General features: G+C 43.5%; 1 protein-coding gene across 1 annotated transcript in view; it reads left to right on the top strand.

Moving 5' to 3' along the window:
• Positions 1 to 1,766: 1,766 nt before the first annotated feature.
• RSBN1 (round spermatid basic protein 1) overlaps positions 1,767 to 12,898 on the top strand; it is a 52,926-nt gene continuing 41,794 nt past the window's right edge. Inside the window, exon 1 of the mRNA XM_055139390.1 lies at positions 1,767 to 2,463. Within this exon, the coding sequence (XP_054995365.1) occupies positions 1,782 to 2,463 (682 nt within the window). The 5' untranslated portion in view covers positions 1,767 to 1,781. The remainder of the gene's footprint in view (positions 2,464 to 12,898) is intronic.

Genomic DNA, 12,898 nt, shown 5'->3' on the forward strand with positions numbered 1-12,898 from the left:
GGAATAAAAAATTTTGTTTTTCTGGCAGTGCTCAGGGCTAACTCCTGGCAGGGCTTGAGGTTCAGCTCACACAAGGCAAGCTCCCTACCGACTATACTATCTCTCTGGTCCCTTAAATAAATTTTTATTCTAAATTTCTCCAGACACACAGACTTTAAAGAATTTGGAAAAATTGGATACCAATGTCTACCTTGCTAGAATTTACTCTTAAAAATGGGTTAAAAAAATCTTAGCTTGTAATTGTAGTACAAGATTGCTGCTTTTGATAATGACATTTCCCCTTCAGTTATTTTTTTTTCTAGAAGATTGTATCTTGTCTAGTTCCCCAAAGGTTGTGGGTTGTGGGAAACTAGCGTTGACAAATGAATATTTTAGAGTATGTAAAGAGAAATTAGTATTACATTTTATTCGTATGTACCAACGAACAATGTTTCCAACTACATTCCTGAGAAATGTTGGTGGTTTTATTTTGTGTTTGTTTTTGGTCAACCCTGGCGATGATCAGGGCTTGCTCAGTACTCAGGAATCACTCCGAGTGGGAGACCGTATATTGTGCTGGGAACGAAATCTAGGTCAGCTGCGTGCAAAGCAAGAGCCCAGCCGGCTGTACTATCGCGCTGGTCCAGACACTGCGGAGAAGTTTAAACCAATTATTCAACTGCCCATTCGGGTTAGAGAGAATGCAAGGGCTGGAGCAGGAGCTTGGCACGCAGTAAAGGCAGGCACCCGAGCAGCACGCTGGGGAGCAGCCTTGAGCATCTCAGGGTGTGGTCCCCAAACTCCAAAATCCACGAACCATGGGTCTGTCTTAAGAAAAGCTGATTATTTCAAGTCAAACTTTGTGTCATAAATGCCAGTGTATAATTACTACAAAAGAGTTACCTAAGTTCCACTGAGGACTATTTGTAAAAATCATCTGTGTCTCTTTCTCTCTCTCTCACACACACAGAGCATTTGTTTCGTATTTTTCACCAGGAAGGCTGACAGGGTACATTGAATGCAATGTTTATTGTGTGTCATATACACGGCAGGTGCTCAATAAGCCTTCCAGTTTCCCACTGTCTTCCATTCGGCCCGACGCCTCCTAGCACCGCGATCTACCTAGTCCTCCGCCACAGTCCCCAGGGCTTCTCCCCAGGCTGCAGCAGCGCCCGCGGCGGGGGTGGCTCCGAGCTGGAAGAGAAGGGAGCGGCCACCTCGGGGCTCGAGGCACGCGTCGGGAGCTTCTGCCCGATACTTACCGTTCGATCAAAAACTCGGAATACTTTGCAGCAAGGCTTCCCGCCCACCATCTCTCCGTCACTGGGGAGCTCAGCCGACCGGGCGGCAGAGGCGGCCGACGCCGTCACCATAGCGACGGCCGGAGCGCGGATTTAGCAGCCACCCCGACCCTACGCACGGTTCGCGCGCTCCCTTCCCTCGCGTTCCAGGCGCGTCCGCGGCGGCGAGGCGAGAAAGGGCACCTCTGACCTCACAAAGGGGGCAGGGGCACGCGCGCTTTCCCCCAGTAGCCATGGAGACGGCCGGCTCCGGGTAAACTGACGGCGGGCCCGAGCTAGCCGCGGCCGAAGGGCCCACACGGCGCCCGGAAGCCCTCGACATTGTCCCGGCCGTTAGGGCGGTTGGCGGCAACTCTCCGCCCCGCGGCCGTTGCGTCTCCGCCCGCGCGTGCCGCGGCGCACGCGCTCTGCACTCCGGCGCCCCAGGACTACGGACTACGGCTCCCAGGAGGCCTTGCGCGGCGCGGCCTGCGGACGGGCGCAGCCACAGCCGCTTCCGGCATGTTCGGCTCCGGACACAGAGGCGCCGCGGAGTGGAGGGACGCGGCGGAGGCCGAGAGACTCCAATGCCCAGCGGGCCGTGCGCGGGTGGCGCTTGCGCGCTGCGCCGACGGGGGGGCGGTCGGGCCATTTAAATGTGTGTTTGTGGGTGAAATGGCTGCGCAGGTCGGAGCGGTGCGCGTCGTGCGGGCGGTGGCGGCGCAGGAGGAGCCGGACAAAGAGGGCAAGGAGAAGCCCCACGCGGGGGTCTCGCCGCGGGGCGTGAAGCGGCAGCGCCGAGCGAGCAGCGGGGGATCCCAGGAGAAGCGGGGGCGACCCAGCCAGGACCCCCCGCTCGCCCCGCACCGGCGGCGCCGCAGCCGCCAGCCCCCCGGGCCGCCGCCGCCGCCGCCGGCGGCCGCCGCCAGCCTGCCGGGCCCGGGGGAGCCGCTGCTGCTGCCGCCGCCGCCGCCGCCGCCTGCGCCCGTGGCCGCCCCGCTGCCGGCGCCGGGCGCCGCGGCCCTCTTCACCTTCTCGCCGCTGACGGTGAGCGCGGCCGGGCCCAAGCCCAAGGGCCACAAGGAGCGGCACCGGCACCACCACCACCGCGCCGCCGAGGCAGAGCCCGGCGCCGGGCACCAGGACCAGCAGGAGAACGGCGAGCGGGCTGCCGGGGCGCCCCCGACCAAGGCCCCCAAGAGAGGTGAGGGCGGCGGGGCCCGGCCCGCATCCCGCCCCTTCCCCCGCAGCGCCGCCCCCTTGCCGCTCCTGCAGCTGCGGGGCCGGACGGGCCGCAGCTTCGGGTCGCGGCCGCCGGCTGACCTACTTGAGGCTCCTCGTCGCAGGCCGAGCTGTCAGTGCCCACCCTGCCCGCGCCCGAAGCCTGGCCCACGTTCTTTGCAAACCGGGCCACAGCCCCAGCTTGAGTCCGGCCCACGGAGGTTGGAAAACCGCCTTCCGAGCGGGAGATTTTCTTGCTCCCAGTTGCCCTGGGTGGAAAGCGTCTCACGCGCTTTTTCCTCGGCTGCGCCCCAAATTGTCCCGGGTATCGCAATGTTCAGGGCTTTTGGAACAGTTTGTATTTTTAATGGAGGTTCCTCCGGGGGTTGCTTTGCCTTCTTTATAGCTCCTTAAAAAAAAAAATGCTGGGTGAAGGAAGAATGATTTTATTTTTACATTTAAATCTCCATGACCAGAGAAGGGATTGGGGAGCTGGTAGGCTTTCTTTACTGTAGGTAATTATTGGGTCCACTTGTCCGCTGAAAAGTGAGAAGTGTGCAGTAGATAGTAGACACGACAATTCCATTTACATTTGATTCTGTCTTGCGCAACAAGATTGAGAATTAATTTAATTTCCAGGACCCCCACTAAAACCAAGAATATTCAACCATAAAACATAGGCTTACCTAATTAAGTGTGGGCCCCAGGGAAATTAGATTAGCCAAAACTGGTGACTGCTACTCCCAAGTATTTATCATTTGTTTATATTTGCCATAGCTTGGATTGACATATTTGTATTTTGTATATGATTCTACATTGTTCTTTGTAAAATCTTAAGAAAAGTTTAATATACTTATGTTTCCTAGTAGGAGACCGAGTTAGATTATTACATGAATTAACTAATCTTTTGATAGGACTTCTTGTGAGTCTGGGATTCCTTCCACATACTTGGTTTTTTTTTTTTTTTTCTTTTTTGGGTCACACCTGGCGATGCACAGGGGTTACTCCTGGCTCTGCACTCAGGAATTACCCCTGGCTGTGCTCAGGGGACCATATGGGATGCTGGGATTTGAACCCGGGTCGGCGGCGTGCAAGGCAAATGCCCTACCTGCTGTGCTATCTATCCAGCCCCTGGTTTGGTTTTAACTTAGGGCTAATCTTTTCCTTTCTTTCAGTGCACTTTGTTACAAATCATTGCCTAATGAGTGTTTGTTTATTGAATTAAATATTTCTTTGGTAATATCCCCATCTTTTCAGCCTTAGAACTTTTGCCAGACAGACAGGAAAAGTAGTTTCCACCAGCAATCTGCCAGGTTTTGCAGTCATGCTTTTACTTTTTTCACCTTACTTTGTGTGTGTGGTGTGTTTTGGTGGAGGGGGATGGCCCGTGCCCAGCTGTGCTCAGGAGTCACACCTTGTTCTTTGCTGGGTATCACTCCCACCATAGCTCCGGGGGACAATATGCTGTGCCCTATTCGAACTCGGTATACTGCATGCAAAGAATGTGCCCGGCCCATTGAGCTGTCTCTGTGTGTATTAAGTTCACAGAGCTAGATGAAATGTTAGACATCAGCCAGTTTAAAATTGTGTTGTATATGTGGAAACCAAGGCCCAAAGAAGTGAAGATACTTAAGTTACAATTTATTAGTACTGAGTACACGTTAAAGAAAAGTTAAGTAGATTTTTGGCATAATAGACAAGTACAGGCTCTGTACTTTTACAGATCTACGAAGTTTTACTTCAAACTTCATCCCTACTCCCGTTCCACTTCACGTTGCTCTAGTTTTGATATGTTTTCCACTTTTTCGCTTACCTTTTCCTTATGCTTTGGTGCTAGAGTAGTTACAGTAGCCAACTCCATTAAGATTTATTTTTTCTTTTTTAGGGGGACTTGGGGGTACACTCGCCTGGCTGTGCTCACAGCTAATTCCTGGCTCTATGTTTAAGGATCAGCCTGGCTGGCTTGGGGGACCATATGGGGTGCTGGGAATTGAACTTGTATCAGCCATGTGCACGGCAAGCATCTTGCCCTCAGTACTATCTCTGGCCCCTAAACATTTCTGACCCATTGCCTCTTTTTGAGCCAGAGATTATTGGCAATACAATGTGCAGTAGTAGTTCACAAGGTGCTTCCGAAGATTGCATAGTTCTTAAGTTCTTTAAAAAAAACAGAAAGCTTTTACCCAGTGCTGTGGACACAGCTTTCCGTGATGATGGAAATGTGGCTAAGGTGACCAAGGAGCTAATTGTTAAAATTTGTGAATAGTTCTTTTGGCCAGTGAGTATCTCCTTGGACAGCACAGCTTCAAGGTTTTGAAGTTTGTTAATATGTGGTGAAGAGAAGTGGTTTAATCTAGGAAATCTTGAATCTTAGTATTTGGGAGGGAAAGGGCTCCCTGCCCAAATGCGTTCAGAAAAAACTGTGCTGTAGACTTTAAGGTACATGACACATTTTAAGTGTTTGGCAACCTTATTTTGTTTCCTCTATTTTTGAACAAACTCAGATCCTTCTCTTTCTCTGAGCATCATTTGCCTTGTCAGTGGTATGGCAGGAGACATGCTTGTGGCTGTGCCGTAAGCTAAAGACTCGAACCTTTAGCTTTAGTTTTCCTGTCTGTAAAAGGGAATTGTGATATTTATGTTTTATAAGACTGCTGTGAGGGTTAAGTGGGGACATACGCAGAAAGCACTTAGCACGGTTTCTGACAGATAGTTGGCACTGTTAAAACTGCCTTTTGTTGCCTTATTATGTTGTTCCTTGAAACAGCTCAAAGACAATTGAGAGTGACTAGATCTTGTTATTTACAGAGGTTTATCTTTCCTTGTCCACGGATTTTCAAAATAATTATATATTCATAGGAAATGACAAATACAATGTAGAGAGGTTCTTACCTTTCACTTGCTTCCCCTACTGGTTACATCTTACATAACAGCTGTATAATATCAACACCAGGAAATTGGCATTGGTACAACGTGCATATGTATTTTGGTGCCATTTAATCACTTGCAGATTATTTTAACTCCCACTGCAATCCAAATACACAGCATTCTCACCACAAAGGTCCCCTTCTGCTATCCCTTATAGTTTTAGACACCTGCTGTCTCCCTACCTTTCCTAACAGCTATATAATGTAACACAGTATGAGATCTTCTAAATGTGACTTTTTTACTCACTCTAATGTCCTTGAAATTCAGTTAATTTTTATGTATCAATAGCTCACTCCTTTTTATTGCCAAATAGTATTCTGTGTTATGACTGTACTACATTTTAGCCATTTGCCTATTGAAAGACTTCTTGGTTGATTACAATTTGCCTATTAGGAATAAAACCATAAATATTCATATTCAGGTTTTTGTGTGGATGTCTATTTTCAATTTGTTTTGTTTGGGGGCCACAGCTAATGGTGCTCAGGGCTTACTCCTGACTGTACTCAGGAATCACTCCCGCCTGAGAGACCATATGGGGTACTGGGGATTAAACCCAGCTTGGCCATATGCAAGGAAGTTACCCACTGTACTACCCCTCTGACCCCCATTTTCATTTTCTTTTGAAATGTAATTGCTGGATCACTTAAGTGTATATTTAATTTTTTCTTAGACGATATTGCCATGCTGTTTTCTAGAATATTTGTCCCTTGTTGCATATCTTCCAGTCGTGTGTTAGACCCATTCTCTACCTGCCCTTGTCAGTATGTGGTGTTACAACTATTTTAATTTTAGCTGTGTTAATAGATGGGTTGGTGCTATTTCATCATGGATTTACTTTACATTTCCCCAATGGCTTATAATATTGAAAGCTTTTATTTGCTGTTCTTATAGCTGCATTTACAAAACGTCTATCTTTTGTCTATGTTCCAGTTAGGATTTTTTACTTAAGCATTTTTATACTTTTTATATACTATAGAGTTTTGTCCCTTGTTAGATATATGGTTTAGAATATTTTTCTCCACTCTCATTATCTTTTCTGTCCTCTTAAATGGATAGGGTCTTTCTCACAGCAAAAGTTCTAAATTTTGTTTAAATACAGTTTTTTTTTTTTTTTGCTTTTTGGGTCACACCCTGTGATGCACAGGCGTTACTCCTGGCTCTGCACTCAGGAATTAACCCCTGGCGGTGCTCAGAGGACAATAGGGGATGCTGGGAATTGAACCTGGGTCTGCTGCGTGCAAGGCAAACATCCTACCCGCTGTGCTATTTCTCCAGCCCCACAATTTTTTTTTTTTTTAGTGGTTCATTCATTTGGTGGTGTTTCTAAGGTCTCAAGACCAAATGATTTTCTCTTTTTTTCTTAATAGGTTTCAGTTTTAACAATTGAGTATCATCCATTTGAGTTAATCTTGTGAAACATTTATGGCGGAGGTTCCTTTTTTGAGGCCTTTGGGGTATCTTATCACTCCAGTACCATTTGGGGGGAAAGACTATTCTTCCCATAAGATTGTGAATTGTTTTTGCATCTTGTAAAAACTTAGTTTCATTCTTTTTCTATTTTTGTAGCACCCATGAGGTAATAGTGGTGTTTAAATTTTGAAAGAAAAAAAAACCCAAAATAAAAATGGTATGTTAAATCTTATGAAACTTAGTGTTCCCATTAACTTTTTTTTTAGCATACTACTGCTTATTCAAAATCTATGTTCTCTTTCTATCCTTCTCAGCAACTGAGATAGAGACCTTATGTCCTGCAAAGGTCATTAGATATCTCTTTACGAAGTTTGCGGATTCCTGAGATAGTATGTTCCCACATACCAGCTCTAGATTATGCAGTTCAAAGTTATGCATAGGTAACCACAATTTAGAAATTAGTAAGAGAGAAACTGAATGTAGGGCCCAGTACTTTTGGTTTAGTGGTCCACATGTCTTTCATTTCTTATGGAACACATTTGAATTGTTAATAGAGATATTAAAATTTGTTTTATATATATCTTATAAATATTAGTTCCTGAATCTAAACTGACAGTTGCTTGTCTCTTGGAATCTTGATTTTTTTCCCTCTCCCTTTTGTTCAAGAAAATCGTGGAACATACTTCCCCCCAGAAGACAATGAAAGTAATGCTTTTTAAATAATTCTTGTTTAGTAAGTATGGTTTTTAGCAGTATTTTAGTATTTTTTGAAAGTGAAGAAGGAATTTGATTCCTGTGATTCTCTCTTCAGTGTCAAGAGAAGAGAGATGTGCTCCTAGCCATTTCCTTCAGAGTTAACCTTCTTTCTCTCGTTTTTTCATCTTTGAACACCACCCAACTGCTATTACAGAGTAGGTGTCTGTAAGCCAGATACTTACGAAAAATTTTTGTGATGTCAAAGAAAATTTTAATTCGAAAACAGTTGATCATTTTTGGTGATAGGAATTGGTAATTACTTGGGAGTATCTTGAAATAAACAGGTGATTCTTTTAGTAGAGCAACAACTTTAGGGACTCATAGTTGTTCCAGATTTACCCAGAAAGGCCAAAAGAAAAAAAGAAAAATGAATTACCCTTTAGTGAACAGTAAAAATAAATTAAGTGGTGCTTCTTTTTATTGGAGGGGTCTTCTAACCCTGCAAGTCCATTAACTAGGAAATTTTAGTTGTTTGTTGGATGTGAGTATTGTAGGGAAGTGTTAGCTGAGTTAGAAGAGAATGAAATATATAATGCATTGGGAATGTTTGAATTCTAGAATCAGACAAGAGAAAGTTTGAATGTTGGTTATTATCTGCTAACTTTGTGACAATATAGGTGATTCTTGATTTTACACTGTTTTCTTCTTTGACCTGATTTTATGTATACTTCCCTGGTTAGAAGCTTAAAATGAGATTGGACACATCTCCAAACATTGGACCTTAGGAGACTGTGAAGCATAGTTTTATTCTGTTTTGGAATTTTTTTCCTTTTTGCATGATTTCTCGTGGTAAATCACATGATGCTTTGGGTTGGTAGTTTCTTTTTCCTTTAATTTTTTTTTTTTTAAAGGAGGATGGTGGCTTGAGCAACAGTACAGCAGGTAGGGCACTTACCTCAGATGCCGCTGAGCTGGATTCTATCCCTGGCATCCCATATGCCCTGCCCCCCAGCATCACCAGGACTAATTGCTGAGTGCAGGGCCAGAAGTAACTCCAGAGCATTTTTAGATGTGGCCCAAAAACAAAACCAAAATTTTTTTTTTTTTATTTGTTTTTGGGTCACACCCAGCGATGCACAGATGCACAGGGGTTACTCCTGGCTCTGCACTCAGGAATTACTTCTGACGGTGCTCAGAGGACCATATGGGATTGCTGGGAATTGAACCCAGGTCGGCCGTATGCAAGGCAAACGCCCTTCCTGCTGTGCTATTGCTCCAGCTCCCAAAACCAAAAATTTTTGAAGCAAAAATTTGTGCTCCTAGCAGTGCTCAGGACCTGCTTCTTTGCATTACTTACTCCTCTGTGTTCAGGGATCACTCCAGGCAGTGCTTAGGGAACCATATAGGGATCAACCCAAGGAGGCCGTGTGCAAAGCAAACGCCTTAATTCCTGCACTGTATCTTTGGTCCCTGGATTGGTAGTTTCTTACTCTAAGTTTTGATATTCCAGAATTGTTGCCAATTATTTCAATGATTTTTATCAAATATTATTATAAAAATGATGATATAATGGCACCGTTAGATACTGCAATGAGGGCCTTCTAGTCATTGTCTCATTTAAACCTTACAGTAACTGTGAGATACTGGTGTTAATATTTTAAGATGATGAGTGTTTAACGATTTACAAGCTTACACAGATTTTTAAAAAAGGTAGAGCTGAGAAATTAACCTACTTTGGTCACCTGAAAGGTTCTCTTCTTACGTAGTTTACTATGTTGCCTCCAGTACTAATTTTGGGGCAGGAGTAGTAGTTAACATGCATTGAGTATTGGGGCTGGAGAGATAGCACAGCGGGTAGGGCGTTTGCCTTGCACGCGGCCGACCCGGGTTCAAATCCCAGCATCCCATATGGTCCCCTGAGCACGGCAGGGGTAATTCCTGAGTGCAAAGCCAGGAGTAACCCCTGTGCATCGCCAGGTGTGACCCAAAAAGCAAAAAAAGAAAAACAAAAAAAAACATGCATTGAGTATTATGTTCTAGGACTTTTTTGGAGTACTTTGCATACATCGTTATCCTGCACATTATTTTAGGAGGAATTACTATAATTTTCCAATGAGAAACAAGGTGGAAAGAAATTAACTTGGATAAGATTACACTGCTAGGAAGTAGATGGACAGGAATTCAGATCCATCATTCTAATGGATGTGGGGATGCAGAGGAAGGGATGCTGGCTCCTGTGTGTGGTAGGGCAATCTCTAGTGCCGCAGCTGCTAATGGTTGGGGGCCATGTTGTGCCAAATTATAACTTGGGTACCTGCTCATGCAAAGCCTGTGTCTGCAACCACTGGGCAATCTGCCTGAGCCCTGTAGTAACTGTACTCTGTGTGTGTGTGCTTGCGTGCGTGCGTGCATATATGTGTGTGTGTGTGTGTGTGTGTGTGTGTGTGTGTGTGTGTGTGTGTGTGTGTATGTGTGTATGTCCGCATGCGCGTGCGGATTCTGTGTGGGTGCTCAAGCATCCTAGCCTACATAATTGAGGAGGTAGGTAGGTAGTGTCTCCCTATAATGACTGGTAATTTTTAAAGATAGCTAGCAAATTGTCTCAGGTGAATGTATCTCTCTTTGTACAGTAACATACTTCCTTTGTCCTTAATCATAGTTTGTTATGTGCAGACTTTGCTTAATCATGGAGTATATCTTGGCTCTTTTTCTGTAAAAAAAAAAAAAAAAAACTGATGTCAGTAAATCTTAGCTTTTGCACTAAATTTTACTTCCTGCATACATTTTGTTGGGAAGCTTAGGCCCATGTCACCAGAAATGGAAATACTGTGAAGATATGACCTTTACAACATTTTCTTTCTTTTTTTTTTTTTTTGGCGGGATGTGGGGCCAGGCACCAAAGGTGCTCAGGGCTTATTCCTGGCTCTGTGCTCTTGGATCACTCCTAGAGGGTATTGGGGAACCACATGGGACTCTTGAGATCGAATCTGGGTTAGCTATGTGCAAGGCAAACACACTATCTGCTATACAATCACTCTGACTCCCTTTACAAATTCTTTGAGTATAATTAACACATAATATTGTGTAAATTTAGTGATCTGCTACATTCATTTTGCAAAGTGGCTTAGTTGTCAAACCAGGTAACTTAGACATCATCTCATAAGGCAAGGGCGACCAGCTGTACCTTTAACAAGGTTCTATCTGTAGGCTGTTCTCAGTGCTGCCACAGTAATTCAAAAATATATTTTGATTATTCGTGGAAATGTAATCACTAACAAATTTATAAACAAAGATAAATATTGTATTTTAGCCTTAGATAAAAACTAAAATTTGAAAAACAAGATTAGTAAGTAGATTGAAATTCACATCTTATACTTTCATGTTTATGTGTGAGATTACAATTTAGGATCCTCCTTATTTTCCTGTACAGTGTTTACTTTTTGATATAGACCATGTTGAATTAGCTGAATAGTTCTCCTATAAGTGAGTTTTTGAATAAAACTCACAGAAACTCCACCCTGTTAGAAATAGACCCTGTTAGAAATACCTTTGGTAAGTTAATAGTAATAGAGGAAATATGTTACAGTCAAGGTAGCACCTTCGTAGTGTTAATTTCAGTGGCAGATCTAGGTCATAATTCATTTTCTGCATGCCAAATAATCTGCATACCTCTTCTGAAGCTTAAAATAATAGCATCTATTCAGAGATAATGTTTTTCTGTGAAATTGCAAAAATAATTGTAAAAATTAGCAGAGGCTAATTAGATAACTTTAAATATTGTTCTGATTTTTTTATTTAATGGTATTTACAGATAGTTGCTTGAAGAATTGCTTATATTAATTTTAATATGGGATGGTGTTTAGATTAGTTTTATTGCTAAGAAATAAATGACTTACTAATATCAACAAGTTGTACATAGAGAAAAAGATTGCTTTTTCTCTTGCCAATATATTGGTATGAGATTTTATTTTAATTAATTAATTAATTTATTTATTTTTGCTTTTTGGGTCACACCCAGTGATGCACAGGGGTTACTCTTGGCTCTGCACTCAGGAATTACCCAGGCAGTGCTCAGGGGACCATATGGGATGCTGGGAATCAAACCCAGTTTGGCCACGTGCAAGGCAAACGCCTTACCTGCTGTGCTATTGCTCTAGCCTTGATTTTAGTTTAATTTTAAGTGCTGTTAGAAAATTTTGTGTTTAAAAGCAGAATGAAGGTCATTTGTATTTGTACACTTTAAAATCCTTGATATAAGCTTAAAAAAAAGAAAAACTAGGAGCTGGAGATGTAGCTTGGTAGTAGAGCACTATATCAATTTTTTTTTTTTTTTCTTTTTGGGTCACACGTGGTGATGCTCAGAGTTTACTCCTGACTTTGCACTCAGGAATCACTCCTGGTGCTGGTGCTGCTCATGGGACCATATAGGATGCTGGGAATTGAACCTGGGTTGGCCGCGTGCAAGGCAAATGGCTTACCTGATCCAGCCCCTACATATCAAATTTTTAGTTCCCTTGTTCTATTCCCAGCAGCCACCTGACCCCCAACACATAGGTATATTAATATAATATCCTCTTTAAAAACTGGATAATCTGATTATTTGAAATAATTTTGTACAGGATACTGGAATCATAAATTTACATATTATGCAATTAAAAGTTTTATTTTGGGCCCATGCCTGGCGGTGCTCAGGACTTCTTCCTGGCTTTGTGCTCAGGGGGCACTCCTGGAGGTGCTCAGGAAACCTTACATGATACTGGGGATGGAACGATTGTCTGCTGTGTGCATGGCAAGCAAAATTTTAATTATAATATATTTATTTTGGAAACTTGAAAATTGTAGATAAGGAAAAAAGAAAGTTAAACATTTGTATTCCTCTAACCTAGATAACTGAATACCCTGGCATCTATTTCTCCAGGTATTTTTCTCTGTGGTGTTTATACAAAGCGCATATAGGTCATTTAGAAATTTTTTAAAGTTCTTTGCTTCTCCGTGGAATATACCTCCTAAACAGTGACATACCTAGCTTGTCAGGATTTACAGCTCAGCCTAAATTCATCTTTCACTGAGAGCTTCCTCAACATTGTAGTCTACTAATACTTTTTCTTGTCCAAGTAGACCGTAAAGTTTAAGATAGTAGCTATTGCTTGTCTTAGCATCATATTCCTAGTGTCCGGAAGTGTCCTTGGCATAGAGTATGCATTTATTGGTTTTATTTATTTTGCTTTTTTTGGGTCACACTTGGCAATGCTCGGGTTATTCCTGGCTCTGCACTCAGGAATTATTCTGGCGGTGCTGATGGGGTTGGGGAGAGATAGATGGACCATATGGGATGCTGGGGATTGGACCCTGGTTGGCCAGGTGCGAGGTAAATGCCTACCCCC

This window comes from Sorex araneus, chromosome 5 (genome assembly GCF_027595985.1).
Source record: "Sorex araneus isolate mSorAra2 chromosome 5, mSorAra2.pri, whole genome shotgun sequence".
NCBI classification, from domain to species: domain Eukaryota; kingdom Metazoa; phylum Chordata; class Mammalia; order Eulipotyphla; family Soricidae; genus Sorex; species Sorex araneus.